General features: G+C 46.8%; 1 protein-coding gene across 1 annotated transcript in view; it reads left to right on the top strand.

Annotated features, from left to right (window-relative positions):
* The window catches only part of CTNNA1 (catenin alpha 1), a 143,737-nt gene extending 118,210 nt beyond the window's left edge, over positions 1 to 25,527 (top strand). Inside the window, exons 17-18 of the mRNA XM_073573743.1 lie at positions 19,883 to 20,017; positions 23,997 to 25,527. Of these exons, the coding sequence (XP_073429844.1) occupies positions 19,883 to 20,017; positions 23,997 to 24,284 (423 nt within the window). The 3' untranslated portion in view covers positions 24,285 to 25,527. The remainder of the gene's footprint in view (positions 1 to 19,882; positions 20,018 to 23,996) is intronic.
* Positions 25,528 to 25,786: the final 259 nt, after the last annotated feature.

Genomic DNA, 25,786 nt, shown 5'->3' with positions numbered 1-25,786 from the left:
GGGATACAGTGTGAAAAGTCACTACTGTAATTCCACGCAGAGACTATGAGTACGGCGTGTACTGCCACCCCGTATCCTCATAGGTCTAGTCGGCAGGACCCATACCCTTAGCACAGAAGAGTGCTTAGGTTATTCGGATCTGGTCCTGGCCCATCGTCTCCCACCAGAGCCTGTAGGTTGGAGGAGACATGGACGTCCTTCACCAGGCTTTTCCAGACGTCTAAGGCTAGTTTCACATTAGCGTTTGGAGGCACAGCTGACGCTCACTGTGAAGCTCCCCCTGCCGCGCCTCCGGTCCGCTCCGCCTATGGACGCATGACGCTGCATGCGACCTGCGTTCCCTATCTTTAGCATTGGTTACTCAGGCAGTGCGCAGGTATGCTTTTGCTGCCGCATGCGTCCTTTTGACGGTGCTGCGATCGCACCAAAATGCAACACGTTGCGTTTGGCGCAGGTTCCTTCAGTACAAGTTCTACATAAAGAAAAGGCAGAGGAAGAATGGGAGTATTGTCTCAGCCCTATTGTAGGGTGTTAATGGGGCCCTTTTCAGCGTTAGGGTGACCACTTCCCTTGATTCTTCTTTGGAACGGAACACTAGGCTATGGGAAGCGCCTCTCACGGTCACCAGGATTAACCTAGGCCACGGCTTACATTCGGGCCTAATACCCGCTCCCCTTCTGGCACTAGGCTACCTTTTTGACTGATCTAGTGGATAGCTCCAGTGTTTTTATGGCCTCCGCGCTGGCCCCCTCCGTCAGCGGCACCGGATGTTAATCTAGGCCCCGGCTTCTATTCCAGCCTAGTTTCCTCTTTGTCTCCGCCCCTGTCTTCTCAGTCTTCGGGCGGGCTTTTCTCCCTCCCGTCTCCCCTTCACTTCCGCTTCCTGCACTCGGCGGCTAGCTCCACCCTCTCCACTCAGCCTCATTGGACAAAAGACGCAGGGAAGGTAGCGATCGCCGTCATCTTTCTGCCCCCACATCTGACGGATAGCTCCGCCCCTTTCCGGCTTTAGCGAGCACGCGGACCTCCGGAATCCTTCCTGCAGTTGCCATTTTCCGACGTGTGGACCCGGACGGTGACTTCTCTCTGTAGGACCTGTTCTTCTTCAGCATCCTCTACAGCCTAGAAGCAAACTACTAGACAGGATACCGTGAGTAGCTCTGCTCTTCAGACTGACACTCTCCTCTGCATCTCTCACTGTCTCCTAACCCTCTGCCATCAGTTAGTGGGTCTGCTCATCATCCCTAAGCACAAAGGAGAGCCTTTTTGTCCTCCGTCTTCCTCTTCTTCCTCTACCCTGGTCAGACACTTTGCGTGCTCTTCTTGCAAAAGCAGATTCCCTTCAGGCCAGTCTTCTCCCCTCTGTCACGGATGCTGCAATCCATCCACTGTGCCCACTGCCCAGGAGTCCCTTCCCACCCCAGGCGAGACCGAGACCCCTACACCAGGGTGGGCTTCTTCTTTGTGGCAGTCTATGGCAGACCTCACCAGGGTGCCACAGACCCTGGTGTCTGTACTTGACAAATTGCCCCATCCGGCCCCCGCAGTCGCCAGTGGGTCACAGGATTCTCCGTCCGGCTCTTCCAACACAGGCCATAAGAGACCCAGACAAGAGCACCGTTCTAGGTTCTCTTCCCACTCCATCTCACCATCCGGTCTTTCACGGCAAGATCCCTATTCCGGATCCTCCTCTCCCAATCAGACAAGGTGTCTTCGGACGCGCTTTCAGAATGAGTCTGACCTACATTCAGAACAGGCCTCCTACACGAGAGATATGGTCCAGAGCCTTATTGTCGCGGTCACCAAGGCCTTAGGCATCAAGGATACCTCTACGGAACCCACAGATGAGGCGGTTTCATTTACACGGTCAAAACCACCTTCCAAGGCCTTTGCCCCACACAGTGAAGTTGTGGAGGTACTCAAAAGGGAACGAGAGAACCCTACCAGACGCTTTCAAAGAGGGAAGCGCCTTGGCATCCTAAATCCTTTCTCCCCTGAGCTCACCGCTAACTGGATGACTTCCCCGGCTGTGGACCTGCCAGTTTCCAGACTGTCCACCAACACGGTCCTCCCACTTTCTAACGCAGCATCCCTCAAGAACTCCAACGATAGGATTCTTGAATCGCTGGCAACGTCAGGTTTTGAAGCGGCTGCTTCTACATTATGCCCTGCCTTTGCCTCTGCCTGCGTCTCAAAGGCCATAGCCAGAAGGGCGAAACAGCTTCGTAAGGGCATCCTTGTGGGAGCTCCTCCGAAGGAGCTAGCCGACCTTGCAGACCAGATTTCCTATGCAGGGAAATTTGGTATCTGCCTCCCGGGATGCCGCATCCTGCGCTGCTTAGGCATCCAGCAATAAGGTGGCCATCCGGAGGAACATTTGGTTCAAAGCATGACAGGCAGACCTATCGTCAAAGAAGTCTCTTACCAGCCTCCCCTTCCAGGTGGACCTCCTGTTTGGCTCCTTGTTGGACCAGATTATTAAAGAGGCCACAGGAGGCACGATTTCTCCTCTTCCCCAGTCCACACCTCGCCGTCATTCCCAGAAGCGGCAATTCCTCTCCTTTCAGCCGTTTCGCGGTGACAGAGGATTCTTTCGGTCAGTGCAGGCCGCAGACCCCCCAGGTCAGGTAAAAGGATTCCTTCAAGCCCACCTCTTCCTGGCGTCCTCAAAGCTCCCACTGTAGATCCACCAGGCCCAGACCTGTCAGATCTTCCTCGGCAGGACTCGTGTCCAGATTCCAGTGTCTCTCCCAGGCTACGTGGTCATCTCCTGTTTTTCAGGGACGTAGTATTCTCAGGATACAAGATTGAGTTGCTTCGCGTCCCCGAGATTGGTTCTTCGAATCCTGTCCTCCAAAGGATCCTGCTCTGGTTCCCGGTTTCTTTGCATCCATAGCCTCCCTTCTCAGGTCGGGGGTTATCGTCCCTGTCCCAGAACGAGAATGCATCACAGGTTTCTATTCAAACCTGTTTGTAGTGCCAAAGAAGGTCGGCGCAGTTCGCCCATTCTGGATCTGAATGTAGTGAAACCTCCACCAGGGGGAGCTGGTGAGGGAAGAGAGGTTACACACTAAGAGCAGCAACCCTGAGCAACAGCACAGGTGCCACAGGTAACGAGAGAGAATAGTCAGACGAACCGAGTCAGAAAATAGCAGGAGCAGACGTACCAGAAGGAGCAGCAATACACGTAGTCAAAATACCAAGCCGAGAGTCAGAAAGCCAGAACATGAGCACGGGGTCCAAAACGTGAGACTAAATACGTGGTCGGGGTACAAGCCGGGGAGTCAGATGCCAGAGAGGGAACGTAACGGCAGAGACTAATACCAAGAGACGGGGTCAGAAATCAGTCCGGGTCATACACGTGAATATCAGTCAAAGGCAGGAGGAACACCAAGGTACAAGGGTCAGAGGCTCTAAACTGGAAGCTTGAGCTATCACTAACACTGGTCAGCAGGCTGTGAGAGACTGAAATAGCCCAGCTAGGTCCAGTCCAGAGTGAAGACAGCAGAAAATAAACTCCGGACTGGACCATGACACTGAGGTTACTGAACAGAACGATCCGCCTGCGACATTTCAGGATGGCGTCCCTACGTTCGGTAATTGCTTCCATGGAGACACAGGAATTCCTGTGCTCCATAGACATCCAAGACGCCTACTGTTATGAATGGGTCACCAAGGAGGATAGCAGGACCAGGCTAAGCCACCAGAAAACCAGAGAGGTTGGTAGCTAAGCGGATTGCAGATCCCTGATCCTATCAACACAACTAGCAGTAGCCGTGGAGCGTACCTACGATGCCCTAGACGCCTCGGCACAGCCGGAGAGCTAACTAGCCTAAAGCAAGAAAGGTGAAATCTAAACTGCCCTGGAGCAGACCCCAAAGGAATAGATAGTGATGCACAAAAAACACTGAAGTCACATGACTTCGCCCCCACTATATCAGCACTCTGGTATATACTGAAAGCAAAGCAAAAAGAGACCAATATAGCAGGGGACAGAACAAACTGACACAAGCAGTAACATATGGGCGGTGATCCAGCATCGCCCCAGCAGGAGCAAGCTGACTCACACAAAGCAGAGATAGACAAAACCAGATCAAATGCAAAAAGATTAGCAAATGAACCACTTAGCTGAACCACGCAGGAACTGAGCAGGAGACATCAGACCTCACAAGGCGCAGGAAGAAAATCACCAGCAGGAATTGAAGGAAGTCAGCTGTCTTAAATAATCCAGTCAGAAACCCCAGATCTCCAATCGTCATTATCAGGTGGCAAGCCTCTGTCAATCTGACCAGCTCCACTACCTTCAGTAACCAACAGTGGGAGCCCAGAAAGAGAACTTGCAGCACCTCTGCCAATCTGACCAGCTCCACTACCTTCAGTAACCACCAGAGGGAGCCTAGAAAGGGAATTCACAACAGCCTACCTCCACATTCCGATTTTTCCAGCTCATCAGAGGTTCCTGCGTTTCGCCGTACAGCAGAACCATTTCCAGTTTGTCGCCCTGCCGTTCGGTTTCGGGACCGCTCCCAGGGTCTTCACAAAGATCATGGTGGCTTTGATGGCCATTTTAAGGATCAGGGGCTTAGTGCTTATCCCATACCTCGACGACATCCTCATCAAGCCTCCGTCTCTCTCTCAGGCACAGGAAAGTCTGTCCATCGTCCTCAACTCTCTGGCAAGGTTCAGGTGGCTAGTCAACAGGAAAAAAGTCCTGCCTTGTTCTGACTCAGCGCCTTGTCTTCCTAGGCATGCTCTTCAACACCCGACAGGTGAGGGTTTTTCTCCCTGAAGAGAAGAGAGCAATCCTCCAGCAGGGAGTTCGCTCTCTGCAAGGCCTTCGGCTTCCTTTCTTCCGTTCCGCAATGAATGTCCTGAGCAGAATGGTGGCAGGCTCGGAAGCAATCCCCTTTGCGCAATTCCACTCGAGGCCACTTCAGCAGGCCACCTTTCACAGTGGGACAGGTCTGTCCGGTCGCTGGATCGTCCACTTCGTCTCTCTTCCCGAGTCAAGCGGTATCTCAACTGGTGGCTGTCATACCCCCTCGTCCTTCAGGGCCGGTCCTTCCTTCCCGTCCATTTGCGGGTGGTGACGATGGATGCCAGCCTTCTTGGCTGGGGGGCGGTTTTTCGCCATCTGACTGTTCAAGGGTGTTGGTTGGCGCAGGAGTCCACTCTACCGATCAACATTCTCGAGATAAGGGCCATCCTTCTGTCCCTCCATCACTGGGAAAGGCTTCTCAGGGGTCTGCCAGTCAGAATTCAGTCGGACAATGACACAGCTATGGCGTACATCAATCACCAGGGAGGGACCCAGAGTATCCTGGCGATGGCTGAGGTATCCAGGATCCTCCTCTGGGCAGAGGCGACGGTTCCGGTAATATCCGCAGTGCATATTCCCAGCGTGGACAACTGGGCTGCAGATTTCCTCAGCCGCAAGGGTCTCGCGGTAGGAGAGTGGTCCCTGTATCAAGAGGTCTTCCGTCAGATTTGCCTTTGATGGGGAACTCCGGATGTAGACCTCATGGCGTCCCGACTGTACAGGAAGGTTCCACTGTTCGTCTCCAGGTCCCGCAACCCTCTCGCGGTGGGCACCGATGCTCTGGCCATTCCCTAGTCGCAGTTCGTGCTTCCCTACCTGTTTCCTCCCCCCTTCCCCTTCTTCCCAGGCTGTTGAAGAACATCAAAGCGGAGGGGATGCTGGTCATTCTGATCGCACCGGATTGGCCCAGAATGTCTTGGTTCGCAGAGATTGTCAATCTTGTGGCGGACGCCTCTTGGAGGCTTCCAGACTGGCCAGATCTTCTGTCACAAGGACCCATCTGCCACCAGAGTTCTCGGTCGCTCAATTTGACGGCATTGCTGTTGAAACTGGTTCTGAGAGCGTCTGGTTTCTCCGATCGGGTGATACGCACCATGATCCAGGCTAGGAAACCAGCTTCTTTCAGGGTCTATTATCGAACCTGGTCAGGGCAGTGAGGATCTATCTGGCTAGGACCGCCTCCTTTAGGAAGACGGATCTCCTATTCGTCATTCCAGATGGTGCACGAAGAGGCTTGCCAGCCTCCAAGGCTACGATTGCTCGCTTGATCAGAACTGCAATTTTGGAGGCTTACCGGGTTAAGAACAGAGTTCCTTCCCCTGGGATTAAGGCTCACTCTACCCGGGCAGTTGGCGCCTCCTGGGTGGTACACCATGAAGCATCCGCCCTGCAACTTTGCAAAGCGGCATCCTGGTCTTCCATCCACATGTTTGCCAAATTTTACAGGGTCCATACCTACTCTTCGGCGGACGCCAGCCTAGGCAGAAGTATCTTGCATGCGGAAGTGGTTAGTTCTCCGACCTGAATGGAGTTTTCTGCTGTTTCTTTCCCCAGGGACTGCTTTGGGACTTCCCATGGTTCCTGTGTTCCCCAATGAAGCGATAGAGAAAACAGGATTTTTGGTTGTTTACCGTAAAATCTGTTTCTCGGAGCCTTCATTGGGGGGGGACAGCACCCTCCCATGTTTTGCAACTCTTGTTCTTTCTTCTGTGTGCTATTGTTACAGTTGAATTGTCTGTTTGTTGTTTCTATCTTGTTGCTTCTCCTCCTGCTTTCTCACTAACTAACTTAGTGCCAGTCGGTGGGGTGTATACTGCAGTGGAGGAGCTAACTTTTTTTATGTGCATAGTGTCAGCCTCCTAGTGGCAGCAGCATACACCCATGGTTCCTGTGTCCCCGAATGAAGGGGTAACGGTAAGCATCCAAAAATCCTGTTTTCCCACATGTCTACTTTACATCAGCACAATTTTGGAACCAATATTTTTTTTTGTTAGGAAGTTATAAGGGTTAAAAGTGACACCATTCTAAAAACGGCACACCTCAAGCTGCTCAAAACCACATTCAAGAAGTGGTATCATTGTAATCGTACTGACCCGAAGAATAAAGCTGCCTTACCAATTTTACCACACGCGGAATGGTTTAAAAAAAAAAAAAAAAGCATTGAAAAATCCTGAATTTCTGATGTTTGATCATTCTGTCTCCCAAAAATCAGAATAGAAAGCGATCAAAAAATGTCATGTGCCCGAAAATCGTACCAATAAAAACATCAACTCGACCCGCAAAAAAACAAGCCATCACATGACTGTCAGCCGAAATATGGAAAAATTGTAGCTCTCAAAATATAGTGATGCAGAAAGCGTCTTTTAGTGTGTGACAGCAGCCAAACATAAAAACAACGATATAAATCTGGTATCGTTGTAATCACATCGACCCAAAGAATAAAGTTGCCTATTCACTTATACTGCACGAGGAACGGCGGAAAAAAATAAATAAAACCAATTCTTCACCTGCTGTAGATTTTTTCATTCATCCTCCCAAAGATCGCTGTAATGCTTGGCATACATTTATCCTGAGCACTGCATTGAGCTCTTACACCGGGATTTCCGTGTAAATCTCTGAAATACGTGTTTCAGACGGAACCCCAGGCGGAAGATTCACTATAATGAGGCAGATGGAGGCACTGTGGATGCCATAAGACCTGTGATCCGGCGGTGTCCGTCTTTTAAGTAATGCATAAAAGCGCAGTCAGCCAGTTTTGTGCACCTCTGAAAAGGACACCGCTGAACAGAGTCCAGCGTAACTCTGCTGCCTCATTATAGTGAATAGATCCCTTGGGGATTTCATCTGAATCACGTCACTCAGATTTACAGTAGATGGAAACCCCAAAGGAAGTGCTCAGCATAGAGCGCCGGATAACTGTAATTCCAAATCTTATGTAAAATGTTCCCAATAAAAGCTTCAACTCAATCCACAAAAAAAACAATTCCTCACTCAGGTCCATCATCTGTTAACGGAAATATAAGGGGCTTCCACATTACCGCTAGTACAAAGGCTCTGGAAAAGCATTATGGCTAGTCAACCCCCTAAAAAAAATTCTGCACTTCCAAATTTAAATTCCTCCCTCCCTTCTGAGCCCCCCACAGTGTACCTAAACCACATATATCATCCACATGTTTGGCATTTATGTAGTGATGAGAGCTCGCCTAATTTATGGGTGCATGTATCCAGAAGCACAGGCTGGACATAACTTACTGGTGACTGCAACGTACTGGTCACTACAGCTGCAGTTTTCAATTTTCACTCCGCAACATCCACTGCTGCCTGTTTCTGGAAAACACTTATGGAGTCAAAACCATGACTACACTTGTGGATAAATTCCCAAAGGGGTCTAATTTTCAAATTGGGGTCACTTGAGGGGGGGATTCTGCTTTTCTGGCATTTAGGGACTCTATAGATTACGGACACAAATTTGTTTTCCAAGCGTCAAATAGGGCTCCGTCCCGAGTCTTGCTGTGTGGCTAAGCGGTACTGTACAGACACACATGGGATATTGCCAAATTCAGCAGAAATTGTGTAACACATTTTGGCACCATTTTTACCCATTTCCCAGTGTGAAAATGTAAAATCTGGGGCTAAGACTATTTCTTGTGATAAAAATGTACCGTATATACTCGTGTATAAGCTGAGATTTTCAGACCATTTTTTTGGGCTGAAAGTCCCCCTCTCGGCTTATACGAGAGTCATATACGGGGGTCGGCGGGGGAGTGGGGGGTGTCAGAGACCATACTCACCCCCTCCTGGCACGGTCTCTTCAGCCCCTGCTTCCCCCATGATCTCCGCATTCCAGCTGTTCCTGCATCCAGCGGTCACGTGGTACCGCTCATTAAACTCATGAATATGCGCATATTTAATGAGCGGTACCACGTGACCGCCGAATGCAGGAACAGCTGGGACGCCGAGATCATGGGAAGCAGGGCTGAAGAGACCGTGCGCCAGGAGGGGGGTGAGTATGACGGGGGAGGACTGGGAGCAGAGCAATATTTACCTGTCCCCGTTCCATCCCTGTCTCCGGGTCCTCTGGCTGTGGCATTCAGCGGAGGGCGCGATGATGTAGTCAGTGCGCGCCCTCTGCTAACGTCACTGCACAGGACCTGGGAAACAGCGGTGGAGCAGGGAACGGTAAATATAGCCAGTGTCGGGGGCCTGAGCCAACGGCTACACGGCACCTGGCCCCCAGCGATGGAGAAGTGAGTATGTTGTTTTTTGGTTTTTTTTTATATATAGCAGCAAGCGGCAGCAGCATATGGAGCTTCTACTTGGGCCACCATTAACCCTTGTGCAGCATATGGGGGGCATTTATGTATGGAGCATCTACTTGGGCCACCATTAACCCTTGTACAGCATATGGGGGGTATTTATGTATGGAGCATCTACTTGGGCCACCATTAACCCTTGTGCAGCAATATATGGGGGGGGGATTTATGTATGGAGTATCTACTTGGGCCACCATTAACCCTTGTGCAACAATATATGGGGGGATTTATGTATGGAGCATCTACTTGGGCCACCATTAACCCTTGTGTAGCAATATATGGGGGGGATTTATGTATGGAGCATCTACTTGGGCCACAATTAACCCTTGTGCAGCAATATATGGGGGGGATTTATGTATGGAGCATCTACTTGGGCCACCATTAACCCTTGTGCAGCAATATATGGGGGCGGATTTATGTATGGAGCATCTACTTGGGCCACCAATAACCCTTGTGCAGCATTATATGGGGGGTATTTCCTATAGAGTATCTACTTGGGCCATCATTATCCCTTGTGCAGCACAACCCTCGGTTATACTTATGAACTCATTGAGGAGGTGTCGTTTGTAAAATGGGATCACTTACGGGGGATTCTGTTGGTCTGGGGATTCTGCTGGTCTGTAGCCTCATCGGCTCTGCCAATGTGACATGGCACCCTCAAACCAATGCAGCAAAACCTGCACTGTAATATGGCGCTCCTTCGCTTTTGAGCTTTGCACTGTGCCTCAAAAGTCGTTTTCGACCATTTATGGGGTATTGATGTACTCAGGAGAAATTGCATAACAAATTGTACTGTTTGTTTTTTTCCTATTACCACTTTAGAAAATTGCAAACTTGGGGTCAAAGCGCCATTTTAGTGGAAATAATATTTAATTTGCTCAGCCAAGTTTCTGAATTGCCTGAGGGTTAAACATACTCCCCTAGATGAATTCCTTAGAGAGGTATAGTTTACAAAATGAGATAACCTGTGTGGGTTTCTGCTGTTGTGGCATGTCTGCGGCACATCAAATGTGACATGGTATCCGCAACCTATTGCAACCAAAATAGCGCTCATTCTCTTTACAGCTCTACCATGCACCCAAGCAGTCGCTTATTAACAAATATGGGGCACCTATGTACTTTGGAAAAATTGCACAACAAATTTTGGCATCCCTTTTCTCCTGTTACCATTGTGAAAATGTAAAAAAAAATTGGGCTGAAACATTTTTGTTGAGAATGTTTTTTGATTTTCACGGCTCAACATTATAAAATTCTGTTAAGCCCCTGAGGTTTCAAGGTGCTCACCACACACCTAGATAAGAGTCCTTGAGGGGTCTAGTTTCCAAAATGGGGTCATCTGTGGGGGTGTTTCTACTGTTTAGCCACCTCAGGGGCTCTCCAAACGCGACATGGTGTCGGCTATTGATTCAAGCCAATTGTGTATTCCAAAAGTCAAATGACGCTCCTTCCCTTCCAAGCCCTGTCGTGCACCTAAACAGTAGCATTCCCCCACATATGGGGTATCCGCGTACTCAGGAGAAATTGCACAAAAAATTGTATTGAGTAATTTCTCCTGTTACCCTTAAGAAAATACAAAATATGGAGCTAAAATAGATTTATTTGGAAAAAATTAAATTACTCTGTCACCTCATTGGGGGACACAGAACCATGGGTGTTATGCTGCTGTCCACTAGGAGGCGACACTATGCATAATCTGAAAAAGATTAACTATGGCTCCTCCTCTGCAGTATACACCCCTGGACGGCGTCAGCCTTCTCCAGTTTTTGCTTAGTGTCGCAAGGAAGCACACCTTTTTCTTCCGTTTTTTTTCCTTTTTTCGTCCGGAAATACAGATGAAGAAAAGAGGGTCTCCAGCGAGACTCCCGGCCTGGCTCCTTCCTTGGACCCCTTTTTAGGGGTGCCCAGTTGAAGTGGAGACGGCTATTCCCCATGTCGCTCCTTCCCCAGTCCCTCGGGTACTGGTCCGAAGTTGAGACCCCACTCCTTCCCCAACCCCTTTGGGGTCTGGGTTGAGGTTGAGGCGAGGATGAAGACCCCGACGGTGACAGACGCACCCTCCCTAATCCCCCACAGGGGGCATTAGGTGGAGATGCCTCAGGTAGGGTCGGAGAATAGGCAACACTCTGCAGCATCCAGGGACCCCAGACCAACTGTGGGATCCTGTGGAGGCCGGGGGAGGGTGCAGGCAGACATGGCACAGCAGAGACAGGGCTTTATGCGCCCCTGTCTCTGCAGCAGCAGTGGCTCCGTGGCGCTCCAGGGACCCCCCACACAGGAACCGCTACCCCTGCTGCCCCCACCACTAGCCAGTCGCCCATTCCGGGGGGGTCTGGTACAAATCCGACCCCTTCCCGGACTACCGCGCCGCTCTGGAGCCCTCCTGGGCATCAGACCTCTACTTGAGACTGCGGCTTCGGCCTAGCTGAAGCCACCGCCTTTTCCCCGCCCCCCCGGCCCGCCCCACGGATGACTAAAATGACACTCTAGAGTGTCATAGCAGGGGCGGATCGAGGCAGAAAGGGCGCGTTTCTACATAGCCCAGAGCGCCCTTTTCAGCTCTCCGCCCCCTCCTTCCTCTCCTCAGCGTCCCGGTGGCGATTTTTTTGGATGCAGACATCCTGATAACGGACGCCTCCAGCAGAGGAGAACCACAGCAATCTCCGGGGGGCACAGAACTGGGATCTGTCGGCGCTGGACCTAGGGGCACACTGGTGGGGTAAGCTCACTGCTGGGTTCTCTTTACTCAGCTGTGAATCCATACTTCCTATAAGGCTCTCTGTGGGTTCCCTCTGCGTAGCCACCCCTGTAGGATCCCTGATAGCCAGCCTCTGTGCACTTTGCCGGGCTCAAGAAAGAGAACCAGGCAGGAATGTTTCTATGAATTCTGCACAGCCTGCAAAGCCACGCTCCCCAGTGGCAGCACGTATCCGCACTGCCGGGATTGCATCCAGAACTCTGGGTCAGAACCCCAGGGAGTCCCTACCAACGCTTTAGTGTCAGATATCACGCCGGAATGGGCTACTCAGATGTCACAGTCTATGACACAGTTCATAGATAACTTAACTGCCACATTGCTGCAAGCTCTGCAGGGTCGGGTCCCAGCTATGAACGTTACCCAGCAAATGGACAGCTTGTCTCAGGAAGATGCTGCTTCCAACTCTCACAGACGTAAGCGGACCCACAGGTCACGATCACCTAAGTCGTCCTATAGCACAAGGTCACCCCCCCCCCCAGGGAGAGACACCGTCATTCCAGGTCTCCTAGGCAGTCCCCTGTCAGAGACAGACAATGCAGTTCACCACGGAGATCCCCCACCACAGAAGACCCCCGCCCCAGGTCGCCCACCAGGGATCACCTTAGCGATACACAGGATTCGGAAGGCATCTGTGACTCCGACTCAGACAATGAAACGGAGAGGTCAGTGGTACCTTCCCCCCCTAGCAATACAGCGCTAGTTGAGGACATAGTCTCTGCCATTCATCGGGTGCTGGAAATTTCAGAGCCAGTCCTGGAAGCCCCAGAACATAAGATTTGTTTCGAAAGTGTTCAGAAACCACCTAAGGTCTTCCTTAATCACCATGAGTTTCAGAAGATACTTACTAAACAGTTTTCGCAGCCTGAGAAAAAATTTGCCAATCGCAAATATTTGGAAGCGAAGTACCCCTTCTCACAGAAAGACACCAAACAGTGGACAGATACACCTGAAGCGGACCCCCCCCCCCCCCGGTATCTAGACTAGCAGCGCAGACCTTACTCTCTCTGCCAGACAGCTCAACCCTCATGGATGCAGCAGACCGGCAAGTAGAACGCATGGCTTGTTCCATTTTCGAAGCAGCAGGGGCCTCCCTGGCTCCTGCGTTTGCTTCAGTTTGGGCGGCCAAGGCCATCCTGTCTTGGGCCAACAAACTACAGGAGGGTCTTCAAGTTCCAAATGCCGGGTTCTCGGACCAAGCGGTCCAGATAGCAGTGGTAGCAGACTACATGCTTCACGCAGCCCTAGAATCAGCAAGAGGTCTGGCGGGGATAGCGGCAAACGCCTTCCACCAAGCGGTCTCCTCTCTCCTTCAAGCAGGAGTCGTGGTACTGGTTCCCGCGAATGAAAGATTCCGAGGGTTCTACTCCAATCTGTTCGTAGTTCCCAAGAAAGGAGGCATCGTTCGGCTCATACTAGACCTAAAACAGCTCAACAAATATGTACGGGTCAGTCATTTCCGCATGGAGTCCCTCCGGTCCATCCTTGCATCCATGGAGCAGGGAGAATACCTTGCTTCCATAGACATACAAGATGCATATCTGCACATACCAATTGCTCCCGCCCATCAAAGGTTTCTCAGGTTCGCGGTAAACCAAAACCACTACCAGTTTGTTGCCCTTCCGTTCGGACTCGCCACGGCTCCAGGAACGTTTACCAAAGTCATGGCAGCCACCATGGACGTTCTGCACTCAAGAGGCATTCTAGTCGTCCCGTACCTGGACGACCTCCTCATCAAGTCTTCCACCTTCAAGGACTGCGAGGTCAGTGTCTCAATCACAATAGACACACTGAGTCGTCTGGGATGGTTATTCAACCTACAAAAATCGACTACCACCCCGAGTCAGACTCTAACCTTCCTGGGAATGCTATTCGACACCTCCAGGGGCCTGGTGCTCCTTCCCAAGGACAAGACACTAGCCATCCGTCTGGAAGTTCGTACACTTCTCCGCAGTCCTCCCCAATCTCTCCGGTTTGCTTTGAGAGTCCTCGGCAGGATGGCAGCAGCAATAGAGGCAGTGCCATTTGCCCAGTTTCACCTCAGGCCTCATCAACTAGCCATACTCAGATCTTGGGACAGGAATCCCTTCTCCCTCGACAGGGACTTCCGGTTGACGTCGTCAACCAGGAGGTCCCTGCATTGGTGGCTCAAGCCAACCTCGCTTGCACGGGGAAAACTCTTTCTCTCAGGTCAATGGAAGATCCTGACTACACATGCAAGCCTGACAGGCTGGGGGGACCTACATCACAGGGCACAAGGCAAGTGGTCACCACACCAAGGGAAGCGACCTTGCCCATCAATGTCCTGGAAATCCGGGCCATCTTCCTGGCACTGAAAGTCTTTCATCACCTGCTTGCAGCCTCGCACATATGGATACAGTCGGACAATGCCACGACTGTGGCATATGTGAATCACCAAGGCGGGACCCGCAGCGCCCAGGCGATGAGAGAAGTGGCACATATCCTCCACTGGGCGGAAGACACGAGGTCGGTACTCTCTGCGGACCACATTCCGGGTGTAGGAAACTGGGAAGCCGACTTCCTCAGCAGGCAAGGAATGGACTCGGGGGAGTGGTCTCTCCATCCCAAGATTTTTTTTACCAGATCTGTCAACGCTGGGGAACCCCGGATGTGGACCTAATGGCATCCCATCTCAATACCAAGGTCTCCAATTTCATGGCCAGGACACACGACCCGCGGTCGCTGGGAGCGGATGCCCTGGTCCAGGCCTGGTCCCAGTTCCAACTCCTGTACATTTTTCCACCCCTCCCCCTGATCCCCAGGGTCGTGAGGAAGATCAAACAAGAGGGAGTTCCAACCATCCTCATCGTGCCAGATTGGCCCAGACGTACATGGTACGCCAACATCATTCAACTTACAGCAGAGGCCCCCTGGCGTCTACCCGACCGTCACGACCTTCTGTTTCAAGGTCCGTTCTACCATCAGAATTCAGGGGCTCTCAGTTTGACGGCATGGCCCTTAAAACCTGGATTCTAACCCAGGCAGGGTTTTCACCGGAAGTCATTGCGACCATGATCAGGGGAAGGAAGCCAGCCTCCGCCAAGATGTATTATCGTACCTGGAGAGCTTTCTTTTCCTGGTGCGTATCTCATGGACAAGTCCCACTCCCTTATTCTCTCCCGAAGGTCCTAGGTTTTCTTCAATCGGGTCTAGATGCCAAGCTATCCCTAGGCTCGCTTAAGAGTCAGGTGTCAGCGCTTTCAGTCCTTTTTCAAAGGTGCATTGCTACCAAACCGCAAGTAAGGAATTTCCTCCAGGGAGTTTCCCGATTGGTTCCTCCCTACAAACGTCCGCTGGACACATGGGACCTCAATCTAGTCCTGACAGCATTGCAGGCACCACCCTTCGAACCCCTTAAAGAAGTTCCACTCTGCATTCTGTCACAGAAAGTGGTTTTTCTAGTGGCAATCACCTCGTTAAGCAGAGTGTCGGAATTGTCAGCACTTTCCTGCAGACGGCCTTTCCTAGCCTTTCACCAGGACAAGGTGGTTCTCCGTACAATACCATCCTTCCTTCCAAAGGTTGTGTCCAACTTCCACCTCAGTGAGGAAATTTCACTGCCATCCCTTTGCCCGGTTCCAGTTCATAGAGTGGAGAAGGCTCTGCATACGCTTGACCTCGTCAGAGCATTGCGGATTTACGTGTCCAGGACTGCTCCCTTCCGGAAGTCTGATTCCCTCTTCATTCTTCCGGAAGGCGATCGCAAGGGACTGCCGGCTTCCAAGGCTACCCTTGCCAGGTGGATCAAGTCCACCATACATCAGGCCTACCGACTTAACTGTTCCCCTCTTCCGGCCGGTACCACGGCACACTCTACGCGGGCAGTAGGGGCCTCCTGGGCCATTCGGCACAAGAAGTGTGTAAGGAGGCCACTTGGACTAGTCTGCACATGTTTACGAAACACTACAGTGTTCATACCCAGTCCTCAGCGGATGCGAGCCTGGGTAGACGGGTTTTGCAGGCGGCAGTGCCCCAAGTTTAGGGACCTGCTAGCACAATATTCGTCCATTGCTTCCCACCCAGGGACTGCTTTGGGATGTCCCCCAATGAGGCGACATAGTAAAGGAGATTTTTGTGTACTCACCGTAAAATCTCTTTCTCTTAGCCTCTAATTGGGGGACACAGCTCCCACCCTGTTGCCCTTACGGGCCGTTGTTACGGTTAAGTTCTCATATTGTTCTTTGAGCTCGTACATGTAGCCCTCTTACAGGCATGGTTATGTTATTGTTCCGTTCCTCCTAATGCTTTTGCACAAAACTGGAGAAGGCTGACGCCGTCCAGGGGTGTATACTGCAGAGGAGGAGCCATAGTTAATCTTTTTCAGATTATGCATAGTGTCGCCTCCTAGTGGACAGCAGCATAACAACCATGGTTCTTTGTCCCCCAATTAAAGGCTAAGAGAAAGAGATTTTACGGTGAGTACACAAAAATCTCCTTTTTGCTTTAAACGTCTGCAAAGCACCTGTGAGTTGGAGGTGCTGAATACACATCTAAATAAGTTCTATAATGGGTTTAGTTTCCAAAATGGTGTAACTTGTGAAGGGTTTCCACTGTTTAGGCACATCAGGAGCACATCAAATGTGACATGGTATCCGCTAATTACTCCATCAAATTTTGCATTCCAAAAGTCAATTGGCGCTCCTTCCCTTCCAAGCCTTGCTCTGCGCCCAAACAGTTGTTTTCCCCCCACATATGGGGTATCTGCATGCTCTGGAGAAATTGCACAACAAAATGTATGATCCATTTTCTCCTGTTACCCTTGCGAAAGTAAAAAAAAAAATAGGTCTAAAGGAAAGTTTTTGTGACAGAAAAGTAAATGTTTGTTTTCCTTCCACATTTCAACAATTCCTGTGAAGCACCTGAAGGGTTAACAAACTTTTTGAATGTGGTTTTGAGTACCATGAAGGTTGCAGTTTTTAGGTTGATGTCGTTTTTGGGTATTTTCTGTCATATAGGCCCCTCAGTCACTTCAAGTGTGAGGTGGTCCCTAAAAAAAATGGTTTTCAAATTTTGTTGTAAAAATGAGAAATCGCTGGTCAACTTTTAACCCTTATAACTTCCAATCAAAAGAAAATTATGTTTGCAAAATTGTTCTGATGTAAAGTAGACATGAAGGATAATAGAAAAAATTGGAGTTCGGCTCAAGAGGACTGGATTTTCCTTTTCGTTTTATTTTTCAAAAGAAATTATAGTGCATACAAAAGAACAATTTCATGTTTGACATGACCCAGTCGACGCGTTTCGACTGCACTAAGCAGTCATGAGTAAAACTGCTTAGTGAAGTCGAAACGCGTCAACTGGGTCATGTCGACCATGACAATTTTCTTTTGTATGCACTATAATTTCTTTTGAAAAATAAAGAGAAAATGAAAATCCAGTCCTGTTGAGCCGGACTCCATTTTTTTTCTATTATCCTTGATGTGAAGCCAGGGCGAGGGCCGATGTCTGAGCCCCAGGTGGATGAGCATATAGCAACTGGGTGAGCTGAAATTAAGTTTTTGTAAAGTAGACATGTGGGAAATGTTATTTATTAACTATTTTGTGCGATATGACTCTCGTTTAAGGGCATAAAAAGTAAAAGTTTGAAAAATGCGAAATTTTCAAGATTTTTGCCAAATTTCTGTTTTTTTTCCACAAATAAAAGCAAGTTATATCAAAGAAATGTTAACACTATCATAAAGTACAATATGTCACGAGAAAACATTCTCAGAATCACCGGGATCCGTTGAAGTGTTTGAGCTATGACTTCATAAAGTGACACTGATCAGAATTGAAAAAATTGGCCCGGTCACAAAGGCAATAACAGTCTCTGGCATGAAAGGGTTGAAAAGCTCTGAAGAGTTGCATAATTTTTAGCGCAACTGGCGGCTTTGCTTAAATTCTGTGACTTTTGGCAATCTCACACAATTTTCACCCAGCTGGGATGAGAGTGTAGCAACCGCTACTTGTCAAATTCATGAGAAGTGGTAGCATTCACTATGCCACAAATCTTTCTTCAGCAGGGACTGGATTAGGATGTGTGGCGAGGCATTCACAGAGGTGAACACCACTCATCCAGTGCTGCTGATTCATATCTTCATGAATCAGAAGTGCCGGACTCTTTATTTGGTTCGTAATGACGTCTGTTTTTTATTTGTGTTTGTTTTATTTGTTTTTTGATTATTTCTAAAAACAAAATTAAAATGTGAATGTACAGTGCCTTGCGAAAGTATTCGGCCCCTTGGAACCTTTTCAACCTTTTCCCACATATCATGCTTCAAACATAAAGATACCAAATGTAAATTTTTGGTGAAGAATCAACAACAATTAGGACACAATTGTGAAGTTGAACGAAATTTATTGGTTATTTTAAATTTTTGAGGAAATTCAAAAACTGAAAAGTGGGGCGTGCAATATTATTCGGCCCCTTTACTTTCAGTGCAGCAAAGTCACTCCAGAAGTTCATTATGGATCTCTGAATGATCCAATGTTGTCATAAATGACTAATGATGATAAATATAATCCACCTGTGTGTAATTAAGTCTCCATATAAATGCACCTGCTCTGTGATAGTCTCAGGGTTCTGTTTGAACCACAGAGAGCATCATGAAGACCAAGGAACACAACAGGTAGGTCCGTGATACTGTTGTGGAGAAGTTTAAAGCTGGATTTGGATACAAAATGATTTCCAAAACTTTAAACATCCCAAGGAGCACTGTGCAAGTGATCATATTGAAATGGAAGTAGTATCATACCACTGCAAATCTACCAAGACCCGGCTGTCCCTCTAAACTTTCATCTCAAACAAGGAGAAGACTGATAAGAGATGCAGCCTAGAGGCCCATGATCACACTGGATGAACTGCAGAGATCTACAGCTGAGGTGGGACAGTCTGTCCATAGGACAACAATTAGTCATATACTGCACAAATCTGGCTTTTGTGGAAGAGTGGAAAGAAGAAAGCTATTTCTCAAAGATATCCATAAAAAGTGTATTTAAAGTTTGCAACAAGCCACCTGGGAGACACACCAAAAATGTGGAAGAAAGTGCTCTGGTCAGATGACACTTTTTGGCAACAATGCCAAATTATATGTTTGGTGTAAAGGCAACACAGCTCATCACCCTAAACACACCATCCCCACTCTCAAACATGGTGGTGGCAGCATCATGTTTTGGGCCTGCTTTTCTTCAGCAGGGACAGGGAAGATGGTTAAAATTGATGGGAAGATGGATGGAGCCAAATACAGGACCATTCTTGAAGAAAACCTGTTGGAGACTGCAAAAGACCTGAGACTGGGACGGAGATTTGTCTTCCAACAAGGCAATGATCCCAAACATAAAGCTAAATCTACAATGGAATGGTTCACAAATAAACCTATCCAGGTGTTAGAATGGCCAAGTCAAAGTCCAGACCTGAATCCAATCGAGAATCTGTGGAAAGAGATGAAAACTGCTCTTTCACAAACGATCTCCATCAAACCTCACTGAGCTCGAGCTGTTTGCCAAGGAAGAATGGGCAAGAATTTCAGTTTCTCGATGTACAAAACTGATAGAGACATACTCCAAGCAACTTGCAGCTGTAATCGCAGCAAAAGGTGGCGCAACAAAGTATTAAGTTAAAGGGGCCGAATAATTTTGCACGCAACACTTTTCAGTTTTTGAATTTCCACCAAAATTTTAAATAACCAATAAATTTAGTTGAACTTCACAATTGTGTCCCACTTGTTGATTCTTCACCAAAAAATTTACATTTGGTATCTTTATGTTGGAAGCATGATATGTGGGAAAAGGTTGATAAGTTCCAGGGGGCCAAATACTTTCGCAAGGCACTGTATTTTGATATTTTTCACAATGAAAAATGATCCGATTGAAAAAGAAGTGCTGGACTCCAGCCCATCAAGATGAACAATGTTGGTCTTGATGTAATTAGCCCATTGACTGTTTATCTGTTTAGTATGTATTCGATGTGCTCACCATAACATTCATTTTATTTCCTAGTGCCCAGATTCAACTTGTAAGCAGGATCTTCTGGCATATCTGCAGCGCATCGCTCTATATTGTCACCAGCTGAATATTTGCAGTAAAGTTAAAGCTGAAGTTCAGAATCTTGGGGGTGAATTGGTTGTCTCTGGAGTAAGTAAAAAGCATTTTTTTCCTGCAATGTATTATATTAACATTTTTTTTCTACACAAAGTTCAATGGTAAGCATACTGTAGGTTAGTAGTGTATGTAAGTAATTATTTACACGTGTCCTGCTACTAGTTCATATTTGGATAACTTCGGCAGGGAATGTATGGTGTAGGACCATGGAGCAGACTTAGGAGGTGAACCTTCACCATGACCAGCAAATACCAGCTGTGCGCCTGTAAAAGCCGCGACAAGAGCCAAATTACTTCAATTGTAACATTTTTTAAATTCCTATTGCATAAATCAATAGCACACATAAAAATAAAAACCTTTGTAATATATCTTGTCAGAGAAATCTGCTTCCTTCTTCTGAAATGATCTTTCAATTGCAAAATTCTCAATTCCCATGTAAAATCTGTATTCAGTGAAGACAGATTGTTACATTACTGACAGATAAGATGGCACGTGCTACTGTGATGATACCACAGTTACTTACAAATCTAAAAATTGTATCAAGGCATGAGGTCATGTTGGGCCGTTATATGGGCACCCATCACTTTCACACAGCTGTATTTTATGTATATAGAAAAAGTGATCAGAAAAAATTTTTTCAAATACATATATACAAATTATAGCCGTTTACCTCCATTAGAATTGGACATGAAATAAATATTCAATATTGCTGCATCTGTAAAGTCTATCAAAATGTAAAATTATTTAACCCATGATATAAACATAAAGCTAAAAGAAAACCTTCAACTATTTTCAATACTAAACCACAAAAAAAGGAATAAACCGCAATGGAAGCGTCATATGCACCTTCAAAGACCATCAAAAGCCATCACACAGCTTATTGAGCAGAAAAATAAAAGTTATGGGGCCCAGAAAATGGCCACACAAATCAATCAATTTTTTATTTTTTTTTAGATTTTAAATTGATAGGTCAACAGTGTTAAAACAAAATCCAAAAACAATGGTGGTATTGTTTCTTTTTCTTTTTCTTCCCCCACTCACCTCCCACTTGCCTCTTCACCGCAATTACACTTTTTCCCCTTGATTTTTCTGTAAAATAAATAGTGCCATTTAACCCCTTCACTATATGGACAATTTGAGATTTTTGTTTTTTCTCCCCTTCTACCCAGAGCCATTTTTTCTGTCCACATAGATCTGAGGGCTTGTTTTTTTGCGGGACAAGTAGTACTTTTGAATTATACCATTCTTTTTACCACATAGTGTACTAGAAAATAGGAAAAAATTTCCACATGATGAGAATTTTGAAAAAAATACACAGTTCTGATAGTTTTTACTTTATTTTGAACTAGCTGAAGAGTAACTAACTGTGGCTAGTTATAGCAAATTATAATTATCCTCCATCCCATAGTCTCGTGCCCATATACCCATCATACATATACACGATCCCATAGGCCCGTGCCCATATACCCATCATACATATTCTTCATCCCATAGTCGAGTGCCCATATACCCATCACACATCCTCCATCCCATAGTCCCATGCCCATATACCCATCATACATATTCGCCATCCCATAGTCCCATGCCCATATACCCATCATACATATTTGCCATCCCATAGTCGAGTGCCCATATACCCATCACACATCCTTCATCTCATAGTCCAATGCCCATATACCCATCATACATATCCTCCATCCCATAGTCCCATGTTCATATATCCATCATACATATCCTCCATCCCATAGTTCCGTGCCCATATACCTGTCATACATAGCCTCCATCCCATAGTCCCGTGCCCATATACCCATCACACATCCTCTATCCCATAGTCCCATGCCCATATACCCATCACACATCCTCCATCCCATAGTCCCATGCCCATATACCCATCACACATCCTCCATCCCATAGTCCCATGCCCATATACCCATCATACATATTCGCTATCCCATAGTCGAGTGCCCATATACCCATCATACATATCCTCCATCCCATAGTCCCGTGCCCATATACCCATCACACATCCTCCATCCCATAGTCGAGTGCCCATATACCCATCACACATCCTCCATCCCATAGTCAAGTGCCCATATACCCATAATACATATCCTCCATCCCATAGTCGAGTGCCCTGATAGGAACTGAAGGAGTTAAATTGAGTTCTGTCTATGTTGCATTCTCTTGTTTAAAACCTTATCTGTTCTTCGAGGAGATGTCTCAGACATCTCCCTTGTGAACCAAGGTCAAATACCTCTGCTTTTTCGCCTAAATGACTTTCTTTGTCTAAAACAAGTTGTAAAATCATTTGTACTGCGCATGTCTGTAAAATGTTTAAATTCTTTACTATAAAAGACGGAAGCCTAACTGATAAGCCAGAGGCGTCTTGGAGGCATCCTGAGTTGTACCATACAGCTGGTGTCTGTGTAGTTCTTCTCCACGGAGCTGATTTAATTAGAGACATATGATGCTTCACACCCAAGAACATCGGTCCTTCAGATGAAAGAGTAATCTGAGGGATCCCGACAGCCCATATACCCATCACACATCCTCCATCCCATAGTCCCATGCCCATATACCAATCACACATCCTCCATCCCATAGTCCCATGCCCATATACCGGTCATAAATATCGTCCATTCCATAGTCCCATGCCCATATACCGGTGATAAATATCGTCCATTCCATAGTCCCGTGCCCATATACCCGTCATACATATCCTCCAACCCATAGTCCAGTGCCCATTTACCCATCACACATCCTCCATCCCATAGTCCCGTGCCCATATACCCGTCGTACATATCCACCATCCCATAGTTCAGTGCCCATATACCCATCACACATCCTCCATTCCATCGTCAACCATTGTGACATCATAATGAGGGGCGGGCTTGATACGCACACAGTTTCCCCAGTATGCAAATAGGGGCATTATGACATCATAATGAGGGGCGGGGCTTGACGCGCACACACTTTTTCCCCAGTATGTAGATAGGGGCAAATTTGTTTGGTGAATTGGAACGCGCGGGGTTAAAATTTCACCTCACAACACAGCTTAGGACGCTCTCGGGGTCCAGACGTGTGACTGTGCCAAATTTTGCGGCTGTAGCTGCGACGGTGCGGATGCCAATCCCGTACATACACACATAAATACATACACACATACATACATACACACATACATACATAGATACATACATACACACTTTGAGCTTTAGACATTAGATAAGGCATAAGGGGGTGATTTGAACATTTTTTTATGTTCATATTTTTTAAAATACTTTATTTTTTTTTATACTGTTGGCATGAAGCTGCGTTTGACTGTTTCTGCTACACACAGTGATGCCACAGTGTTGCTGCATATAGTAACAATCACAGTCTCCCCTTGAAGCCCGACCACAGGCAGGGTTTCATAGGAGCTCATAGAAACCAATCGGCGCCCCGTGATCGTGTCATGGGCTCGCTGATGGGAACATGGAATGACTCCTCCCCATGCTGGTGTGTGTTAAATTTCACTCCACCCGTGATTGTTAGAGGCAGGCTCTGGTTGTAACACACAGCCATGATCTGCCCGGTATGGGGCGGGCTCGCACTCTTATACTCGCTTCAGACTTGCACTGTGCATGGATGGCGGATGTTGTGAGGGAGTTCAAACTACAGAAAAAAACCTTTTTGCGGTTATTATTATTATTGATAAAAAAAGGTTATGGCTCTTGGAAGTAAGGGAGCAAAAACCAAAAGTACAAAACCCAAAAGGGCTTAATGTGGCATTATTTGTGATAGTACTGCTTTCACAGTAGTGATTCCATCATGGATTCCCTCCACATGATGTCGCTGTTGTAGCATTCCAGATTTATTTGATTTTTGGATACAGATGCTAATGATCTGTGGATATTAGTAATGGTAATATAAGTGATTTGCCTGAGATAATTGCAGTTTAACAATACAATGCAGATGTTTAGAAGACCTTTACCGTGTTGACATGACCGTTACAACTGCTCTCACATTTTAGGTTGATAGTGCCATGTCCCTTATTCAAGCTGCCAAGAATTTGATGAATGCTGTTGTGCAAACAGTTAAGGCATCTTACGTGGCCTCCACCAAGTACCAGAAATCTCAAGGTATGGCATCCTTAAATCTGCCTGCAGTTTCTTGGAAGATGAAAGCTCCAGAGAAAAAGCCCCTGGTCAAGAGAGAAAAACAGGACGAGACTCAAACCAAAATAAAACGTGCATCTCAGAAGAAACTTGTCAATCCTGTGCAGGCGCTCAGTGAATTTAAAGTTATGGACAGCATATAAGTATATGTGACGTACAAGTGATATTTTGCATTGTTCACTTTTCTATCTTCAGAGAGTTGTATCTGTATTAATCATTATGACAGCAGCAATACATTAGGGCAAATATTAGATTTTAGCTGACTTTCACCAAGTTTCACAACACAAGACTGTTTGCATAATTAAATTGATATGTTATCCCTAATGAGGCTGGTGCATTTGCTTTGAAAATCTGCCAAAATCCTTTTTGAAAGTTTACCGCCTTATATTGAAATGTTCATCTTAATATCAGGTTTATACATGTAGCCATTCTGATGTGAATCTTCAGAGTACACCAGCCTTATCAGGTCTCGAGATCTGTTTAACAATGTGTGTAGTTTGCCTTGTGAAATCTGGTAACAGATTCACTTTAAAATTGTCTTTTCGGAAAGTATTTTTTATGAGATTTAGATTAAACCATGGTCTACACTATTAAACGCAAAACTAAGCAAAGTCTTTATATTTTCAAGCTGTAGTGTGAGGTCCAATGGTATTCTGCATTGGTTTTATGGGTGGATTGCTGAATCACTTTATACACCACCAGTTTACTTCTTATATTTCCTTGTGCTTTGGCTGATTCAATTAGATAATGGTAAATTTTACTCTTTTATATATTGGTATTTTCTAAAGTCGAACGCCAAATCAGTAACCTTTTTTTTTCCTGCTAACACTGCCAAGACAATCTATATGGTGTTATGTATCAATGGCCCTTGGGTACTTCAGAGCTTTCTGTCCTCATAATAGTTGTCTCCAATATTATATAGCCGCTCTATTTGATAAGTTTGATACATATCCTTCAGAACTGCGTGACCCCAGTACATCTCATTGGAGAGACGCCTTAATTACTTTATCCTATCCTTCAGTGACGCATAGTCTCTTGATATATGAATAGAATGCCATAACCGGATTTTGTTATGGTGACCATTTCTGACTCTGCGGTCCTTTTGGCAATGACAAATGTAGTTTTCGAAATGAGAAAATCCAATCTCTCATGGCAAATGTCACTGTTGCTAAAACTTTATACTAACCGATTTTAGATTATGAAAGCTTTGCCAGGTAACCAGCAAATTATTCTTTTAACTTTCATCTGTCCCCTGCCTTTTTATAATTCTAATTTATATTGTTTGTTCAAGCACATTTCATAACTCTTAAAAAGGCTTGAAAATGTATTATAAATCCAGAAACCTGATTTCTCTTCTACAAATAAAATAAACTACTACAAAATAAAGTTTAGTTCATTTATTTATGATGGGTTTGTTCATTTTTAATTATTTAACTGCGCATTAATCAGGCTTCAAGCTACTGCAAACTGTACAGTAAATGTTGGAAACACTCCATTGCTCTAAAACCGTAACAAAGCGCTTCCCCTTGTCCATAGGTGTTCATTATCTGTATTATGAACTATTATATTCCAAAAGTGTCTCTTAGGCATTTCTTAAAGATGGAGTTTCCATTTCCTCCCCCCCACTTTTTTTTTTTTTTTTTTC

This window comes from Dendrobates tinctorius, unplaced genomic scaffold (genome assembly GCF_039654945.1).
Source record: "Dendrobates tinctorius isolate UK_male_01 unplaced genomic scaffold, ASM3965494v1 ptg000036l, whole genome shotgun sequence".
Lineage (NCBI taxonomy): Eukaryota > Metazoa > Chordata > Amphibia > Anura > Dendrobatidae > Dendrobates > Dendrobates tinctorius.
The sequence above is the reverse complement of the archived record's forward strand: the minus strand, read 5'-3'. Positions and strand labels throughout refer to the sequence as shown.